Source organism: Perca flavescens, chromosome 17, assembly GCF_004354835.1.
Source record: "Perca flavescens isolate YP-PL-M2 chromosome 17, PFLA_1.0, whole genome shotgun sequence".
Classification (NCBI taxonomy): Eukaryota; Metazoa; Chordata; class Actinopteri; order Perciformes; family Percidae; genus Perca; species Perca flavescens.
Window position 1 is genome coordinate 14,314,377 of NC_041347.1, and position 20,340 is coordinate 14,334,716.

Below are 20,340 nucleotides of genomic sequence, written 5' to 3' on the forward strand. Positions count from 1 at the left end.
CATAACGGTTATTACTTCACAATATATTAAGTCTAGATGTTATGATACATGCATACATTTCAGTCTGTATGAGGACCCACAATCACCAGTACACATGGAATGGGGAGGAGGGGGGGGGGCGCAATGAAACCATATAGCGCTGTATATAGATACTTGTCTCAGCTTCAGTAGAGTAAAGCCTTTTAAATTCTCCAGCAACATTGGCAAACGAGTGGAAAAACAAACGAAATTAGTGGCGCTTTCGTGAGACTTTTCATGGACCTAATCCAAGTGTCATCTAAACAGAAATTGTTTTAACGGGCCAAGAAGCAGCATTTGTGCCCGTTTATTGAAGAGAATGTATCGCAAAAGGTACAACCATCTGAACGTCCTTCCATCATTTCCTAACCAATTCATTATAATGCCCTGAACCCAACCTGCAATGTGTTTTTATTTGGTAAGCAAGTAAAGAGGCTGTATCTTAATTACAATATCATGGGGTTATCTGGCTAAAAAAAGGTACACCCCTAAATTGTTATACATCTGCAGCCTTGTGTAAAAAATACTTGATTTTGCCCCATATTTTTCTTCCTGTAAGTTGGGTCTTACGTGTCAGGCCTATACACACAGAAAATATGCATAGATCAAGTAAAACAAAAATAAGGCTGAAATAGCACAACTGTTCAGCTCCCTTACAAAAAAGAAAAACATTTATGATGCTACTCCAAAACGGGAAAAACTACAAGTCTGGTGAAAGCACATTTCAGCATCTATTGTTCGGTAATGTAAATGAGTCAACATTGCTGGAGAAAATATTTAGTGTTTTCCTCTCTTTTCTCTGATCTCTTTCACAGAAAGAAGTTGGATACTGCGACATGTATAATTACAGCAATTCTAGGGTCTAATAACCAAAAAAAAAACATTTAATAAAATAAAGACATTCAAGTACAGTAAAATGTTTGCATGGAAATACAAAACTACACAAAAAAGCATTAAAATCAAATCTCAGTTTTCTTGAGAAAAAAAAAAAGCTGAAGTGCTAGTAATTTTCCCCGTACATATCATACGAGCACGTCGGTTGCCCAGTGATGGAAGCATTGTTGTATTTTGGGGCCTTTTGCCTCATGAGAAATGTGCCCGTTCCGACGGAGCGTCTGTCCAAGACGGGCCTGTACATGACTGCAGTATTTCGTTCTTCCACTCCTCAAGAGCAGGTGAGCCTCTGTAGCTTTTAGTCCATCTCTCACCAGCTTCACTTGACCATACCAACACACCCACAAACCCTGAGTCAGCTGCTCTTCTGCTCACCCACTGACGTCATCTTTTTTTTAATGTCAAATAATTGAAGAAAAAGCGAGGTATCCATATTCAGACTTATTTTTTTCTAAATGTCTCCTTTTAGAGTCTCCAAGTCTTTTTTTTTTTTTTTTTCTGTTCAAGTCACTGTATATGCTGTTTGTTTTTTTTAGTTTGGATCTCCTCCTACACTGCACAACTTCAAGTGTCTCATGTCCATTACAGCTAAAGCGCAAGAGGCCCTTTGGTCTCGAGCTCAGTTGTGCTGCAGTGTATTGGACTCTATAGGAGGAGCTGAGTCATACAGTGTGTCTGTGTCGTGAGTTGGCTCTCCAGCTAACGTGCAAGGATTTGACAGCGTCCCCGCACCACAGTCACAGAAGAATCTGGAAGAGGAGAAATAATTTAACTTATTAGATATTTAAAAACAAAGCACAATATATTTAAAAAATAAACAAGCGTTAAGCTTTTCTTTGAGAAAAGAACGGCATTGAAGTCATTCTTAAAAAACGAAGCTGTGTTCGGCGTTTTGCCGACTGGCTATGGCAAAAGTTTAATCTATCAACTAGCTTCGTTACCTTCTTCGTTGCTCTGCCTGGTTGTAGCACTATCCTATTGCGTGCAGAGGGAATTTGAAAAACAACAGTTTATCTCCCCCCCCCCATTGGATTGAGCCCTGCAAATGGTGAGTTCCCAGACCCAACATCTTGATGTGGTTCTGGCTTGTGAGGCTAGTAGTGACCCACATCCAAGTGTAAAGGGAAGGCCAGGGTGCATATTGGTCACAGCTTACATCTAAGCAGCATCATTTGTTCCCAGTAATAATAAGACTGACCTATCGTGTCTGATGAACTCCACATCATGTCCTTGGTGACACTTCTTGATGCAGTTCACACAGATGGCATTGCGGTCTGTTGTGTTACAGGTGTGACACCTGCGAGAAGCCAAATTGCACTCGTTAACGATCATAAAACAGTTTACCGCGAGTCGGCTTGATTGCGAGTATAAACAGAAATTACCTGTAAAAATCGTGCATTGGGTAGCTGGTGTAACTTGAAATCTTGTACAGGCACTGACCTCTGCTCACAGCCTTTTCAATGGCATCTTGATTGTTCATTATTTTATTATCTAGAGGAAAGGAAGCAGAAATTGGTCACTTACATTTTGGCAACTTGGAGTTTGTCAAGAAAATGTGTTATAATCTTTGTGACCAAGAGTACCTTTCATTGTAACATTGACACCAGATGCAAGAAACAATCCCCCAAACCGATTGTTGAAGATCTGATTGCCCTCTAGGGTCGCTGTGGCATGATTGGTGATCTCAATACCTAGTAGTAAAAGAAAACGGTTTATACAACAGAGCTCCTAGTTCCCATTCGCAAGGCATACTGTACCTCACCAAGGACGGAGTTTGTTTACACAGACATGTTTGTGAGGATGTTGAAATAATGACAAAGCCTGCACGCAGGTGTCACCCACCTGCTGCGAAGCCGTCAAATATCCTGTTTTTCCGCAGTACGGGGTGGCTGTTGGTGCTAATGAGGACTCCTGCCTGGGCGTTTCTGAAAATGTCATTTTCCTCTAACAACCCTGAAGACAGAAAACAGACCGTCACTGACATGCAAATTGAGCAAGTGCATAACTGAAGAATTTGTAAAGATTAGGTCACTCAATTGACCAATTCAAGGCTAGATTATAAACATAAACTGACTCTCTAGCCAACTTGCATTTCTGTGGCTTAAAGGTTCCCCGTCGAGCTAAAGACATTCCTTTAGTCCCTGTTTTGTTTGACATGCAATTTGTTTTGGTGAGAAACACAAAGAACCCTAGCCTCGTGAGACCGTCCTGATCTCGCGAGCTCCAGTTTTCCACTCGCAGATCAGTCTGGCATCTTGAGGCAGAGAAAATTTGGAGCCGTTAGCCAAACGACCGGGCCAATCAGCGTTGGTTTTGAGGTGGGTTAGGTGGTGATAGACAGATGGTTTATCCAATCAGCTAACCAGTATTATCAGCCAGCGGTAGCCCTAATTCTGTTAGCCGCTCGCTAATGCTTTTTTTCTCTTGGATCCTTCTTTTGGAATATGGTCCGGGAACCTGAAATGGTGCCTTATATTCCTAAATTCTCGTTACACAAATGGCAAATATCCTTTACCAACATGTTGCTTGCATGCTGAGCTAACGAGCTATGCTTTGCCTGCAGCAGCAGGGGCGGGCTTGTGGTTGTATTTTCATACGCTTCGTGGATCTGATTGGTTGATTTGGCCCGTCTATCACCAACATAGGTGATAGACAGATGGTTCATCCAATCAAATAACCAGTGTTCCGCCCCTTCCCAAAAGTTCTCCAACGGAAAGTTCCCAGATGGATATGCCGAGCAAATGCAAAGCAATCCATCTGGCGGAGTCAGGTTAAAAGAATCCCCCCCCAAATTAAGGAAAGTGGTGGCCTGAAGGTTAGAGAAGAGAGCTGTTGACTGGGAGGATGCCGGTTCAGGATAAAATCTGGGTGGGGAAAGTGAAACTACCACCACTGAGGTGCCCTTGAGCAAGGCCCTTAACCCGAGCTGCTCAGTGGCCAGCAGATCAGACTGTGGTTGTACTTGGGCAGCTTCCAGGTATGGATGTGTAACTGTGTGAATGTGACAGGTCGTCATTGCAAATGAGAAATTGTTCTCAATCAACTTACCTGGATAAATAAAAGGTTAAAAAAGAAACAAAATACATACAATAAATTGCTTAGTTACCTCTTCCTCCGTTGAATATACAGATCCCACCGTCTCTCCCATCGTGAATCTTATTCCTGCGCAGAGTAGGGTTGCTGTCCGTCTTGATCCACACTCCTGCCATAGCATTGTCAAAGATCTCATTGTCCTCAATGAAGCCTAAGCCTGAAATACACATATGGGTTTCATTTTTAGGGCAGCAGGGAAGAACTGTTGTCACATTCGTCAAACATTTGTCACTTGCTCCGTCAGGTGTCAACAAGTAGACTGAAAACACAACCTCAAACCGAAAATACTTCTCGGTTTCTCACCTGAGTTGTAAACCAAAATGCCTCCATTCTGGCCTCCCCAGATCTTGTTCCGCCTGATTTTAGGATTGCTGCCAGTCCTGTCACACACAAGGGGACACACACACACACACAAGGGTTGATCCACTGCTTCATTAATGCTAAATGCATTTCCTTCTCCACCTAAACATCTTAACCCTCAGGACAACTGGCTCCAGTCTGACTTTATTGGGACATCTATCTACGATTCATTGAATTTGTTCATTACACAATAAAATCAAGAACATAGTAATATAAGCAAATTAAATAAATTATTTATTATTATTCATTCATTCAAACTTTGACAAAACATTAACGTTGTGTCATTGTCAACGTATTGGGGTGAATATTTCCACAAACCTAATTTGAACTCCAGAGTACATGTGATTGTAGATATCATTGTCTTCCAGCACACCATGGCCATTGTCGTAGAAGTAGACCCCAACCTGTTCAAATTACAGTGAAAATGTCTATTAGCTCATTTATTCCTGGTATTAAAATGTATTTTATGATATTGTTTCAATATGACAGAGCTACCTTTATAAAGAACACAATTAGTTTTAATTTTTTTTTTTTTAGTAAGCCAGTCTGACATAATAATAATATGCCAGTGTAACTACATCAGACCAGATAACAGTTTACATCTCATAAGTTGTTCACTTTACATTTATTTCTCATGATTAAAGTTGTGACTAGCCTGTGATCTTACCTGCTTCCCACTGTGTATCCTGTTCCTCCTCAGTACTGGCGTACTTCCCGTTGTCACCCACACTCCTGCCAGCGTGTTGCTGTACACCTCGTTCTCCTCTATGACGCCTTGTCCTTTTTCATGCTGCGATACAAAACCACCATACATCACTGCTATGTTTCAGAATTATTGAATAAGAAAGCAGAAAAAGGAAAAACAGTTCAAGATTTAAGACTATTATGGAGAGACAGAAAAAATATATTATATATATATTAAATATATTTACCACATATATGCCGCCGTGTTGGCCATCATGGATCTTGTTGTGTCTGACAATAGGGCAGCTGTTGGTCCTGATCTGGATTCCGGCCAGGGCGTTACCGTAGATGTCGTTTCCTTCAATGAGGCCTCGGCCATCACCGAAAATATAAACGCCACCTTGGTTGCCATTAAAAATGGCATTGCCCCTGTATTTTGACAAAACAAACACATTTTTAGGACATGATACAACTGTGAATGGACTAGTGCCCACTGTGACCGTTGACAGCCAGGCCTCACTGACCTTATCGTGGGGTCACTGTTAGAGGTGATCCACACCCCAGCAAAGTTATTTGCATAGATCTTGTTTTCGATGAACTGGCCCCGGCCCTTTTCGTGCACGTAGATGCCCCCCGTCTGACCGTGATGGATCTCACAACGAACCACTGTCGGATTGGCGTACGCCTTTACCTCAAAGCCGGCTATGCGGTTCCTATGGATGTTGCAGCTCTCAAAGTAACCCTGGAAATGGACAGAGAAATTCAAAGAACAAATAAGAACCATTTGTTACCAACCCTTTACACAGTAACGGCACATATTACACACGAGAGTTCTACAACTGTGGCGTTGCAGCGACAGCTCACAAACCAAACACCAGTGAGTTGTATCTTACCATGCCGTGGTCGAATGTAAAAACGCCGACGTCTCGGCCATGGTGGATGTGATTCCGTCTGATGATTGGGTTGCCATGGTTTTTCACCCAGATCCCAGCCAGAGCGTTGTTTGAGATCTCATTGTCTTCGTATATTCCCTAAACAATGAACAATGTTGAATACGTTTAAGGCTTTGAACATTTCCATGTCCATCTTAATGATACTATTATTTTAACCTCACACGTAAAACCCTATTTTCTTAAGACTGGGACTTATTTACGGTTTGTGAAACCAGCCAGGGGTGTGAGAATTAAGTAAGATGGGATTTGCTGCTGTTGATCAATTAGCTCCTTGTGAAGTTGAAGTTAAGAGATCTTCTGTAGAATAACCCAGACGTATGCCTTTAAATCTTTGCGTAATACTTTGCAACATGGGTGAAATGTGTGAATTACCTGTGCATGGTCAGTGATGTAAAGACCAACATTTTCACAGTCACTAATGTTGCAGTGCCTGATTGTGGGACAAGCACCCTGGCCGCTGACGCAGACAGCTGACCCCACTGAAACAAGCAGGATGGAGAGGTATTAGTGCACCAGTGTCCAGGTCAAAATATACAACCAAATCATTCTCTGCTCCGTCAAGGAGTGGTCGGAACATGGATTCTAGGTCTACCAACACAAAGTAGAGCAGTGCCTCCCAACCTTCTTGTCTTGTGATCCCTAACAATGAAGGAAAGGTAAAAGGTAAAAATTTGTCACATACACGTAGCGAAATTCATTCTCTGCATTTAACCCATCCCTCAAGGGAGCAGTGGGCAGCCAGTGACAGCGCCCGGGGACCAACTCCAGATCTGAGCCAGTGCCTTGATCAAGGAGAACCTAGTACATGTTTTTGACGGTGGGGGAAACCAGAGCACCCGGAGGAAACCCACGCAAACATGGGGAGAACATGCAAACTCCACACAGAAAGGCCCCGGAACGACCTGGATTTGAACACAGAACCACAGTGCTAACCACTGGGCCACCATGCTGCCATAGTATAGGAGTGTCTACTTGCAACCCCTTGTCACAAGTTTCAGAAGTTGCATAAACGAATGTAGCACAACTTTGTTTCTTCTTCTTATCCATACCGCTAATCATCTCACAACTTCTCACATGTATCTTGTGCATCTTGAGCAGCTGACTTACCTGTGCATGTGCTGCGTATGATGCAGTGGTCAATGATAGGGCTGCAGTTGACTGTGATCTCCAGGCAGTGGTGTGCATTGTGGTGCTGGGCGGATTTATCATCAGGATTGAACTGCAGCAGAGACAAAAAAAATTCTTAACAACTGTGAAAATACTCACTAAATCTAACAATGACTAACAATTGCTTGCACGCATACTGAGTGAGTGTGCATACTGTTCACGTGGCCTATAGAAACCCACAAAAAGAGAGAAAAGGTAATCTCACCCTAATGGTCATGTATCCAACATAAGCATCCTCCGAGCCTTCCATGAATACAAATGTAGAGTCTCTGGTATTCTCAATGATGACTTTCTCTGCCACTTTACCAGGAGCTGCAAAATAACCAGAAAGGTTACATTACAGTCAAGAATAAACACATGCACAACGAAACTGTGACCACGACTTCACATGAACATACCAGCTCCTATCATCGTGATAGGCGACTCAATGTAGATCCATTCATCTGTGTAGATACCAGAGTGGACGAATATCAGGCCGTCAAAGTGAGGCTCCTGACCCCCTCCGAGAGCATCCTCAATGGTGTCATAGTACTGGAGAAAACATCACAGGTGAGGTGAATGACAGAAACATCAAAGTGGGAAAAGAATGTTTGAAACAGTTTACTTACAAACATGTTATCTCTCCCTTTGTATCTGGCAGGATTACTGTAGAAGTGTTCTGCAAAGCCCGGCTTCACATGTGCTCCTTTATACTGTAAAGAAAATACTTACATGATTAATCACACACTGAAGAACAGAATAATTCATCAACGAACCATGTGAGACAACAAAGACAGAGCACTGACACTGCATTCTGAACAAGATGGGGAAATCATCGCTAGAAAAATGCCTGAGACATTTTTATCCACAGAAAACAATCCTAAAAAGGTCAATATTTCACAAAGGAATACAATTTTAAAACATAGTTCTCTTCTATCCCCTGCATACTGAATGTCACCATTATGGCCTGTGGTGTTGCCCTTTCACATGACATTAGCCCTGTGTGCACAGGAGGATTTAAAGTCGCACTGAAGCAACTTTTGGAAACAAAAATATCGATGTAAAGATGAAAAGAAAACAGAGTGCATCTTGTCTCCTCTACGCTACCTTTTAAAGTTAATTCATTTTGTACCATAATTTTCTGTAAGTAGGAGCAATGTATGCTTAATCCACCCCACATATCTCATCTTTCCAATGTTCACATCAGTAAGCTTCAAAGCACTTTAGGAAGGTTTGAGTAAAAGCTATTTTCAAACTATGAAATCCTTTCTTCAGGGCTGAAGCTCTGAAAACTGCATTTTGCCTCTTCTAGTGTAAAGTCAATGTGAGCGATAACCATAAAGAGCAGTGTGGTGCCAGTGTTTAATTTACTTCATAATAAAATATTAAATCAGATGGTTTTAGTGACTCAGTAAGCCCACAGGAGGTTCCATACCAGCTGCTGAAAACTTTCCTTCCACGGGTTTGGCTGCTCACACTCTTCTGGGTTTATCTGGTAGAACTTCCCTGCCTCGGGGTGCATCATGGGCCGCGTGTATTCAAACACTTCCATGTACAGCCTCTTCCTGAAACACAAAGGTAAAACAACAATTAATACTATCCGTCTCTCATTTCAGAATTTCTTAGTCTACAATACAGAAGCTCATAGACTCATAGTACAACGCCATTTCTTGTCAGGTTTAGTACAGACTTGATTATTAACTTAAAATAAACACCTAAACAAGTCCAAAGTCACTAAAGGCCTGGCACACCAAGCTGTCAGTCAACAATTTGCACCATGCTTGAGACATTTGACAGTTCAAACATGTTCACAGTGAAATTACTTTGTTTTGACTGTCTGCCTGTAATGTTTTTTGGATTGTAAATACACACTACTGATTATATTTCTTTAAACTCTGCTTCTTACAACAGTTCTAAAATTCTCTTCTGCTCTACTAATACCGATGTTTGAAAATGAAACGCATTTAGTGCCGTTTATTTTGTATGATGGTAATTTCAAACAATAGCCTGCATTGGCAGTGAGGACTACCAAAACAATTTAACAATGGTTACTTTGATATATTAAGAAGTAACAAACAACTAATTCAAAGCTGAATTGAAGTGCCCTACTGAAAATTTGACAAGAGCTTTTTTTATTTGACATACTGTCAAATAGCCAGCATTTTGTTTTTGTGATAATGGCAAACAAAAAGCATACTTCATTCTTGATTCAGCTTTCAAATGTGTGCAACTATTTCAAATTAGATGCACAACACAATCAAAGGCAAATTAAAGCCACTATCAAATCAAAATAAACTGTAGCTATGGGACTGTTAATAGTACCTGCCCTCAGAACATTTGAGCTAAGTATTGATTTAAATATTTATAAGATACAAACGTTAACGCTGCTGTTAAACCATTTATTGAACCTACACAAAGGAGCGTGACAAACAACACAGGGTAATGGTTAAGAGGAAACCCAACACCAACAAGTCTCACCAGAGGATGGGGTCATTGGCCAGCTCACTGAAGCGCTTGCACACACATGCTGCACGGCACAAGTCCTGCTCCAACAGGTACGAGAAAATCTTAAGCACCACCTCGTCTGGAAGCTTCTCCTGCAAATACTGCTCTGCTGGAGCTGCTGGGAGGAGGAGGACCGTGGAATTAAAATAAAATATATTCAAAGGACAGGGTTTTGGGTGGGCTTGGACAACTGCAGCCATACGAGCATATTTATAGCAAGATCACGTCAGGAACCAAAACTATAGCACAATAGCAACGAATGCTCTGCATAAATTATGAAGACACCTTTGTGAATCGCCCCAGTATTGTCCCCAAAAAAAAAAATGTGTGGTTAAAAACGTAAAGATGTGGTTACATGTCCCACAGTGTTTATACAATATTCATCTGAATACCCTCAAAGCTGGAAGTCAAAACTTTACTCTCAGTCACAGTTTAATTACAACAACTTCTTATGTTAACTCCTTTCTGAGTAAGCGTTGCGTTAACAGCTCAGCTACCTAAACGTGAATCAATTCATGTTTTACTCCTGCATCCTAGTAAAGTTTTGGGTCTGTTATTAAACACTGAATACTGTATTCCATGATAAGATACATTTTTATCAGTTAAGCTTTTAAATGTTCTTTCTATTTAACCTCTATCCAATTAGGAATAAATATTTATTTACATTATTACTTTAATTATATAATTTACATTTCTCTTTCAGGGAGTAATCTGCTGATTTCAATTCATGGGAAAATATACTACTTCCTCTCAAATGTGTGCAGGCTGTGGCGACTGGATGGAGCCGTTACTTGCGTGGCCCTAAGTGAGATCCAATCACAGTCCACCAGAACTAGCACATTGCTGTTAGACCAGCAAATCCAATCGCATTTCAGTTACAAGATATTAGAGCTGAATGCTACGTAGTTTCATCAATCTTCACAATGTACAGCTTAGGTTTACTTGGTTTAACGACATTATGGTTACGGCTTTAGCATGCAAGCTCTGCCTGAATGGTGGAATTATAGATATGTACTATATGTAATGGACCAATTTGTTTGTGTGGATTTATGCATCTAACTTTAAAAAAAAAGGTAAGATGAAAGAAAAAGATGTATTGTTTAGATAAATGTCAGATTTGCAATTAGGAAGTCATTTTGGTTTTCAAACAGATCATGTGGAGCTACTGTGAGCACAACATGAGGCAATGTGGCCATTTACTTGGACACCACAAAGCCATGAATGATGAGTGAAAGCCAGAACCAAATGCCATCAAGGGCAGGCAAACATCTATTTCAGATGCTTTGGCAAGAGCTGCACTGTATGAGAAAGTCTCCAAACGCCACAAATAACAGACTATAATTTTGGCTCTGTGAAACTTATGTTGCTACTCCACGTTTTTACAAATGAGGCTTTTAAAGAGATGATCTAAACTCTTGAGAGGTTGATACTATCTATTTTTTCTCGGTTGCCATCCCAGAAGTTGACATTAAGCAAAAGCTACGCCTGGACTAAAGGATGAATACAGATTAAAAGTGCTATGTTGCGGATGCATGGTGCAACTAACTGTGTGTTACACACTGCATGAACGTACAGTACATACAAATCACATTACATAAATAGGGTTTATGTAATACACAGACATCTCATTATGAAAACAAAAGTGAAACATAAAATTTTACAATTTGAAAAAAAAAAAAAAAAGACGTATTCAGCTACGAAACACCATGTATGCCCTGATTCACTATTTGATAAGCAACCCCCTGCTCTCGTTGTAAACACGGAAAAGTAATTAATCCTTAACCCTACTCCTCACAACCTGTGGGAAACACAACAATGAATGCACCTCTGGGGGAGATACACATCTGGTTACCTCTCAATGTGTGTCAATGTTTTCCTAATTACCTGGTAAATCTTGACACTTTCCTGAAACTCTGGGGCGCTTAGGTCGGTGTCCAAAGTTTTCTATGGTTGAAGTTGAAGCACCCTGTAAAATGAAAAAAAAGTCAGTGGAGACATTAAAACATTAATTATTGTGGTTCATTAAGATAAAATCTTTATCATGTAGGTATTTATACTATCTTTGAAGGATTCCTGGTATACGTACCTCCATGTTTGTCTTTGTCGGACACACTGTTCTCTTGGGCAGAGACTTTCTTCTAAGTTGGTAGGGACTATTCTGAGCTCCTGGACCGGATTCTTCTGCGACCATATCTGCAGGAACGTCCTCATCTGCAAATGGTGGAAAATATATATATATATTTTTTTTTTTCTTGCAATGCTATTAATTAAACAGAAGGAATATGTGTTGTCAACAACATATACATGATGTAGCATTTCAAATATGCTTATTAAAAAAAGTGAATCGGCAACTTGATATTTCTGAGCTATCACTAGTAAACTATGCCTAAACACAAAGGTTGGACTTGTTGCCCTGTGTGGTATAATCTCTACTGTGGAGCCCATGAAGCATAGCTTAATTTGCAATAATGGATGTTTACTTACGTGTATGTTTGAGATATTTAGGTGGACCAAACCAATGTATTTATACCATCAACTTATTGTTTACTATAGATTATTAGATTTTGAGCCTTCTAACACAACGTTCAGTCAGTAATAAGCAATAATAATTTGTAAAGACGACACTAAAGGCGATATCTTCAACAGTATTTGGGAACATCTCACAGGACAAAACCTAGGAAAAACAAAAGCAGGTTTCTTCATTACCTGCTCTGTATGCTGCAAATTGATTACAGATCCTATCAAGAAGGGATTAAATCAACAGAGCAACCACAGCATCAATCCTGAGCTAAACCAGACATCTATTTACAACGCTCTATTCACCATGGTACGATGAGTTGATAGCTACCACAGATGGGAGATGCAAATGCTGTCTTCTTGTTGCTCTGGTTGCAAGGATGACTCCCCGGCTACTAGGCCAGTAACCACTACAAACACTGTCTGTGTAACAAACTGTGCCAGATAAACCAATTTCTACGTAGATGTCAACTGAAATAATGTTCTGCTTTGTTTGACTTAAACAAACATTTAAGACCAGAGGTGTATATCAATGTCACATCAAATATACTGTATGATGTGAAATAGGTAAATATACTGTTGATCTGTTACCAATCACACTATCATTTATTCATTAAATGTCACCTTAAAATGACAATAAAATAACACACAAATAAAAATAAATGAATAGAGACAAGGAGAAGCACTAATAACAACAGATAAATCATTACTAGGATTAGCATGACAGATCATTCTCCATTAGATTCTTTTGGCAACATTATCAAGTTACTATCTTAGATTTTTTCAAATGTTTACAATCACTTTTGTCAGAAACAAGAGTTAATCATCTGCTGCTGAGTGCCATTCAATTGATGCTGTGAGATCCAACATCCCAACAAGTCACCAACGTTTGTCCACCTAATGACATGGAATCAGATTCAGCAATCAACCAGTAATGTTGCTGATCAGTGTCCCCCAGATTGACTGGGTCTCTAGCACTGAAAGCCATGGCAACTATGATTACAGAACATCCATAGCTAAAGTTTACTTTGAAAAATGTCAGTCAATACTGGCTTAGCTACATTACACGTCTGCTGTCACACAGCGAAGACACACATTATGTGACTGAATTTTGACAGTTGCGTTGTTCCATTAATAACCAGCATGATATATACGCATTGACATTTTAAAGTTGCAAAGGCTATGAAGGCTGGTGCTTTTTTTTAAATCGCCAGGACTCAGATAGCTAGCCAAACATGCTAATAATAACAGCTATGTTAGCACAGGTTAGGTCCAGTTAGCATGCTACGACAACTGGCAAAACCACTTTGTGTACCCTTCCTTGCGTTTGTCACTCATGAATCAAGCTAACCACAGTCTACAGTTTGTCATTTTCACCAATAATGTAGCTAACGTTAGCTGCCAAAAAAGAAAATTCAACACATATATGAGGTCTGACAAGCAAAAGAAAGGCCGACTCGGGGCAAAAATCAAGCAAAACAAAGCGCGGCCTGAAAGCTAGGTACAAACACAAAAGCCTTGGTGTTTCCTGACTGCACAGAGACCCGTTGCTGTTTGCCCCCTGTGTTTTATTACAACAAGCAACGTTGACCCAATGCACGTACCACACACGGACATGAACAATACATAGCTACATCCGTGCAAGCATATAACACAATTCAACCGTAAAGCTAGCTGCCTGACAAGTCGTTCTGTAATGCTAACGCTAGCTTAACGTAGCTAATATTATTACCTCTTTCCTGGTGGTTCCTCTCCGGCTGCACCGGGCGCGGCCTCGAGACTCGCCTAGGTCTTCTGCTAACGTTACTTGCTCTGACGGAGTTCATTTGGGGTGTTGTTAATCTTGAAGAAATGTCGAAGCCTTCACAGCAGAAGAGGCGACTCTAAGCACACCATCTAAGTATTTTTATTCAGCATTGCACGATCTGCCATCTTTAGCCGTGGCACCTGAAAAAACGTATCGCTGTGTGTTATTCCCGTTCCTCTGCACTGGTGTTACGTCTAGCCCCGTTCTACTGTAGCAGGAGGAGCCATAACAGACAGGCAGTCACATCACATGGGAGGATCTCTCGCCACACGTCACATTCCCCTTTCACGCGGCGGTCTATTCAACAATTGATTGCATTTACTTTTGGAGCTCAAACATCCAAGCATCCATTATGAGAGAATCAGCTGTATGTATCAGCAGCAGTCTACCTCACATTGGAGCTGAATAGGCTATAATTCTTAATATAATCCTTATAGCTGGAGGTAATGGGTCTTGCTCAAGGGCACATTGACAGTCTCCTACTTGTCCTACTTATCAGACTGATGAGACAACATTGCCATCAAATTATTATTGCTGTCTGTAACACCAAAATTCCTAACACATATTTTGTCATGCTATGATATAGTTGGCCACTTTTTTATCTAACAAATGTAGACCTCGGTAAACAATGGATGTGTAGTGTAATCAGGGACCTAAATTAGTTTGATTCATTTTCGTTATATTTTTGCATAATTGCTAAAAATAAATAAAATAAAGGGTTGATCTGTTAGAACAGATTGGTCACTCAGTGGTTAGAAAAGCTATCCATGGCAGTTAGTAGGAATTGGGAACCGTACTCACTATTGAAAATTGCTTGAGCTCAGAGAAGAGGCAATTAAGAAGATCATTTCTCCACAAGGATCAATAAAGTGTCTAATGATTATTACTATGCAGTCTTGGTATTAAGTGATGAGGAGCAGGCTTACTCACATAATCTTGCATGGTTACTCAGAAAATTAGATGGTGAATATGATTATGGCCAAAATTTAAATCCTTCATCAGGGTGGACAAGTCAGTGTTTTGAACTCAGTGTTTTGAGGACACCTTAGTATGAACCACTGTTCATTCACATTCAGATGAGTCTGTTGAAGGGATTTGGCACCTGCTGAATGCTCAGTGCTGCTCCTTGTACAACTGTCTGACTGGCTGACTGACTGGGAGAGACCCCCCCCCCCCCCTCCCCGGGCAGACCAGTCCAACATCTTAGCAGCTCTGCTCACCCTTATGTCACTCTGACCGGGACAAGCAACTATAAATATGATGGAAAATATATAATTGATAATTTTAACATCAAAGAGATCGGTCAAAAGATATTACTCTTCTCAGGTTCTGCTTAGGGGTGGGAATCAACGGAGGCCTCACAATACGATATCATCACAATACTTATGTCACGATACAATATTATTACAATTTTAAAGATATTGCAATATTCTGTGATATATTGCAATTTCTTACCTTTTTTCCAACTTCAAATTTTTCCCAATTTCAAATTATAATCTGTTTTATCTAAAAAGATAAATTTTTCTGTTTGCTCATCTCACTTCAATTTTATTGCAACAAAATGGGATTGTCAAGCAGACAAACTGACCAACACATACATACATTTCTTTCAAGACATTCAGACCTTGCAGTGCCCAGTACACCAAATCTTAATGTTGTATAATTTATGTAACAAATATTATGACAAGGTGGAATCCATTAGTATACCTGCAAGGGCTGTAAATGACTGAACACCAGATTACATAACCATACTTATCATGTCCTTGAGCGATTTTGAAGGCCTTTCAATAAAAATAATGAAACTTAATCATGTCAAACAGCACAGTGTAACGATAATGTGCACTCTACACAGTGTGTTCCACATTAAACAAAGAAGAAGACTTGAGTGATGCTCACTTTTCAGTGAAATTAACTGCTGGATGCTGAGAGGTTTGTCTTATGATGGAGTATTGAGTAAATTGTCATTTACTTTCTCTTTTTTTAAAAGATGTGGAGTATTTTTTTGTACTTTTTTCCCATAAATTTGGGTTTATTGTCGGTCTCCTCAGTTTACATAAAATAAACAGACTCTTGCACAGTAGCCTGGTTGTCCACTAGATGTCTCCTCATTTCTGCCTCAGAGTATTGACCACATGCTGTGTGTAAGATAAGCATCACGTACTTTACCTCTATGGTCTTTTGTCTCTGTTGTCTAAATGATGCTTCACCTTTCTCTGTTTTTTTACGCTAAAATATGGAGTTTTCTTCACATACTTCCTGAGCAGTCACTCCTGGCAGTCACTGTAAACTCTTTTCTTTCCAGACCCCTTCCCCAGGATGCTGCCATGACAACAACATTGTTTGTCATAATGACAACTCTGTGATTATGTAAATATTTGCTCGTAGGATATCAATATGTGCCTGGGGTGACAACATGGTTATTAAGGATCATGTTTTTTGGCTGGTCTAAATTAATACTGTTCCACTGACTAAATAACTAACTACAATAAATGTAAAACTACCCTGTAACGGCCTTTAGGTGGCAGTAACCTCACAACTGATGCAGAATTCTTTAAACACATGTACAGTATTTATATTTTTCTGTTTGCATCTGTTTGGTTTGTTTTATGCCTGCAATTAAGCAGGCTTGTCAGCAGGACCATCTGTGATGTGTTGCTCTATGGTCAATGACCCATCTGTGTCTGTCTGCCTGATAAGGTTAATGGTGATTGACCTCATAAAAGGAGTCAACTGAGAGTCTTGTGTCAGACATTGAATTGTACAAAACCTACCCCTAGCCAATGTTAGTAACTGTAATGCCTTGAACTGAAAGAGTTCTTGTTGTAGTTGTTGTCCTGTGTCTTTTATTGTTAAAGCTGCAGTTATGTGGCTAGTTATGAAAGATGTAATCAAGTTGATCCCTTTTTCTGAATGGACTTGTTTTGTCAGTGGTAAATGTGAATGACCAACCAATTGCCTTTGTGTTCATCAGCTGTTGTCCTCTGATGATAAAATGGTTGCACTCAGTATTGCCATGGCCAGAAGGAACATTTTCCGTCCCGTCTGACGTAATGTAATGTTCAGTTAGGTATGTCTTTTTACTTTGACATTTTTCATGCTGACTCACCAGGCCTCTTAGAAAAATGTATTGAAGTATTTACTTTACCTAAACCTGGAGCATGGGGAGCTTAACTATCAAGATATCCGTTGTTTTCGACACTAATCTGTTGGAGATATGACAGTGAGGCACATGTGTTGGCTTGGTAACCAATCTAGTATCCAGTGGCAACAGAGGTCTATTGAATGCTGGGTGGCTCTGTGTTTGCTGGTGTGCCCACCACTCTCCTGTGTCACCAAGTCACAGAGGCACATCCATATAGCAGCTCTGAATAATAGTAGGGTTGTGTAATATTCAGGAGTCAATATTGTGTGTGTGTGTGTGTGTGTGTATGTGTTTGTGTGTGTCTATGTGTGTGTGAGACTGGGGAGGGGTCATCCAAGCGTGTGTGTGTGTGTGTGTGTGTGTGTGTGCGTGAGACTGGGGAGGGGTCATCCAAGCACTGATATTACAAATGCTCTTTGTGTTCAACAACTTAATGTACTGACCTGTAGATGGTAGCACTCTCTGTCTGACACTTTATCTGTCTCTCTATCAGATGCATACAAATACAAACACAAACACACACACACACACACACACACACACACACACACACACACACACACACAGGTTATGTTTAAGTCCTTATTTCAAATAACATCCCTTCTTTGCATTACATTCTCTAATAAAAACACACGTTTTAGGATTGTCTCCGTTCTTCGTCATCATTGAGTTCCATCCACATCTGAAGGCATCCACTGGGGCAGAGGCAGACACAACAGGATAAGTGTCTTTGTCTCAGACTCCTGTCTGTCAGAGACACCCCCTCCCAGCCTCTCCTCTATTTGGGCGGCTGTTACAGAGAGGGCAGATGGCTCATTACCATAAATAGGACAGGGAGAGAGAGAGTGAGTGAGGGGGCCGTGCACACCGACCAACAGGACCATGCCGCCCAAAACCAAGGAAATGGGAGGCCGTTGCTAGGAGAGAGGAAAGACAGCTTTATGGCAACACAAAGCTGATTCCCCCATCCGACCTCATCTCGCTCCCGCCCCCTCGTTCCCTGCTCTGGGGACCGAGCCTTGAATCTGCTGGTCGGGGACAGATGGTCAATGGGCCCCAACGTCTCTACAGCTGGACACAGGCTACACTGACACAGTCAGACCTGGCAGGACTGAATCACACCTTATCTTGTCCAACCTATGAGGAGCGGGAGCAGAAAGTGCTGAAGCCCAGGCCATTAGCTAAGAATAGATCCACACTTGTTGCCCACGGGAAATGTGTGGTTGCACAATAGATGATAATATGTTAAGTTGAATTTGTTTTTGAAGTAGTGTAATGCACTCTCTAGGATGAAAATCATTCACTGAGGATAATGACAGGTTGTTTTTGCTTCTCTATTGTTGCTATTTAGTTCCTATACAATGAATGGCAATGATTTGGTCAATCCTTGTATAAGGAAGTTCTAAAATGATACACCAACCCACACAAAAAATCCCAACATGACTCTGACGTAAATAGAGTGGGTTTTTTCAGCCACACCTCTGTTATTTTTAACTTCTCTTGTGTTTGCCAACCTGAGCATTCCCATATGAGTCATTGCCCTTGTTTGTTAAACGTATCCATCCATATGAAAATATAAAAAAGTGCATCAAAATAGGGGAGAGCGGGGTGAGGAACTTCAAAAGTATATCAGCCAAGATACCACCACCTCTGAAACAATAGCACATCTGTTCTCACTAGACCTCTGGTTGAAAGGGCAAGAGCAGCCAACTGTCTCACAGACAGGAAGGAGGAGAAATCAATTGAGAAAAATAAAATAAAAAAAATGGTTAGATATAAATACACCAGTGTGGTAATTATTGAACGGCTGTTCTGGCATAGTTTGATTTGAGATTACACACAAAAATCTGCTTAATTTCTTGTAATTTGCTATGATAATTAATGTAGTTGATTTTGCATATTATCCTTGGGGAACAGGGGTGAGATGTTCGACAGCATCACATGTATATGAGTTGGGAGGGAAGAGGGATGGGGAAAGAGGTAAAAAGGACAACTAACCAGAACGTGCAAAAGAAAGTGGCAGCAGAATGACAAGTAAGCAGAATAGAGGCGGTCCTGCATCACCTAGCCATCCGCCCTGGTTGCATAGGAACACGAGGGCCATGCCTACCCTGCAGACACACTCCTTTCCTCTCTCCTCTGCCACGCTTCATTACCCAGTACTCAGCCAGGCACAGAGAGGCACTGCACCACTTTCTCCACACTACAGCCGTGTGCCCGCTCACAGCATCACATCCAAGCTCCCCGTAAACCCGGGCAGGGTATACGCTGCCCCACAGGCATTGGGTCACACTCACTTTATATGCATAGTGCAGAGACAACATTGGGAGGTCTGCACTAGTATCATACTAAGCAGTGGTTCCCAACCTTTTTTGTCAGACGTACCACTACAGTGACCTGTTAAATGAACTCAAGTACCCTTTCATCAGCACCACCTGTCATGTTCCAAATGTGTTAAACTGCACATAACTAATAATTATGTAAAAGTGGACACAATAACAATAATTTTTTTTTTTTATACAATTGAACTGTCAACATTTAGATCAGTTTGGTTACATTTGCATTTGTACTACTACCAGGACTGGCAGAAGCTACATTTCACTTTATCCCTTACTTATGGCTAACTATTTAAACCATTTATCTGTTACTTTTATTTATTTCAGCCATTCATCCCTCATTGTTAGCCAGCTATTTATCCATCACTTTTAGCAATTTAAATATTTTATCTGTAACTTTTAGCTAACTATTTCAACTGTTTATCCATTAATTATAGCTTTTTGATTCAAACAATTATTCATTAATGTAAGCTATCTTTTTCAACCATTTATCCATTACTTTTACCAGCCAATTGTTAGCTTTTAGCTAACTTAACGGCTTGCTTGCTAACTGCTCTAAGCATATGGTTTTCCACACAGCCTGATCGCAACATTGTTCACGTGGTGTTTCAACTGTTTTAATATAGGATTTTTTTTTTCTTTTTTTTAATCAAATTGTAAATTGTATTTAACAAATCAGAATCCACAACCTGCAGCAGTACTCTCTTGGGTAGGCTACATGTACCCCGGTTGGTAATCAGTGATACTTTGAGTGCCCCTTCACCAGTTCACAGCTGTACTAGAAGTTCACAGTTGTACTTGTCAGATTATGAATTTATAATTGCACATTTATCATCTGGTTATGGTCATTTTAAACTGTACGTTAAAAATCATGTAACTGTTTAT

The 20,340-nt window shown here is 40.5% G+C and overlaps 1 protein-coding gene across 2 annotated transcripts; it reads right to left on the reverse strand.

The window, feature by feature from the left end:
- Nucleotides 1-1,166: 1,166 nt before the first annotated feature.
- fbxo11a (F-box protein 11a) lies at nt 1,167-14,254 on the reverse strand. 2 transcript variants are annotated; one of them, XM_028602825.1, is made up of 22 exons: nt 13,903-14,254; nt 11,740-11,864; nt 11,538-11,619; nt 9,627-9,768; nt 8,584-8,713; nt 7,778-7,861; nt 7,568-7,700; nt 7,375-7,481; nt 7,110-7,221; nt 6,375-6,481; nt 5,943-6,080; nt 5,574-5,791; nt 5,298-5,478; nt 5,033-5,155; nt 4,684-4,769; nt 4,309-4,385; nt 4,019-4,162; nt 2,755-2,865; nt 2,496-2,603; nt 2,295-2,403; nt 2,111-2,209; nt 1,167-1,661 (listed from the first exon to the last, which is right to left on the reverse strand). In XM_028602825.1, the coding sequence occupies exons 1-22, from the start codon at nt 13,994-13,996 to the stop codon at nt 1,532-1,534; spliced, it is 2,640 nt and encodes an 879-aa protein (XP_028458626.1). In that variant the 5' UTR covers nt 13,997-14,254; the 3' UTR covers nt 1,167-1,531. The 2 variants fall into 2 exon arrangements, with proteins under 2 accessions (XP_028458626.1, XP_028458625.1); XM_028602824.1 differs by having other exon boundaries at nt 9,627-9,771.
- Between the last annotated feature and the right edge of the window lie 6,086 nt (nt 14,255-20,340).

Excerpts from the sequence above, each read along its gene's own strand:
- fbxo11a (XM_028602824.1), bottom strand. The coding sequence starts at position 13,996 with ATGAACTCCGTCAGAGCAAGTAACGTTAGCAGAAGACCTAGGCGAGTC. Across the intron at positions 5,792-5,942 it reads TTACATTCGACCACGGCATG|GGTTACTTTGAGAGCTGCAA; the intron begins GTAAGATACAAC and ends GTCCATTTCCAG. Across the intron at positions 5,479-5,573 it reads AACAGTGACCCCACGATAAG|GGGCAATGCCATTTTTAATG; the intron begins GTCAGTGAGGCC and ends GTCAAAATACAG.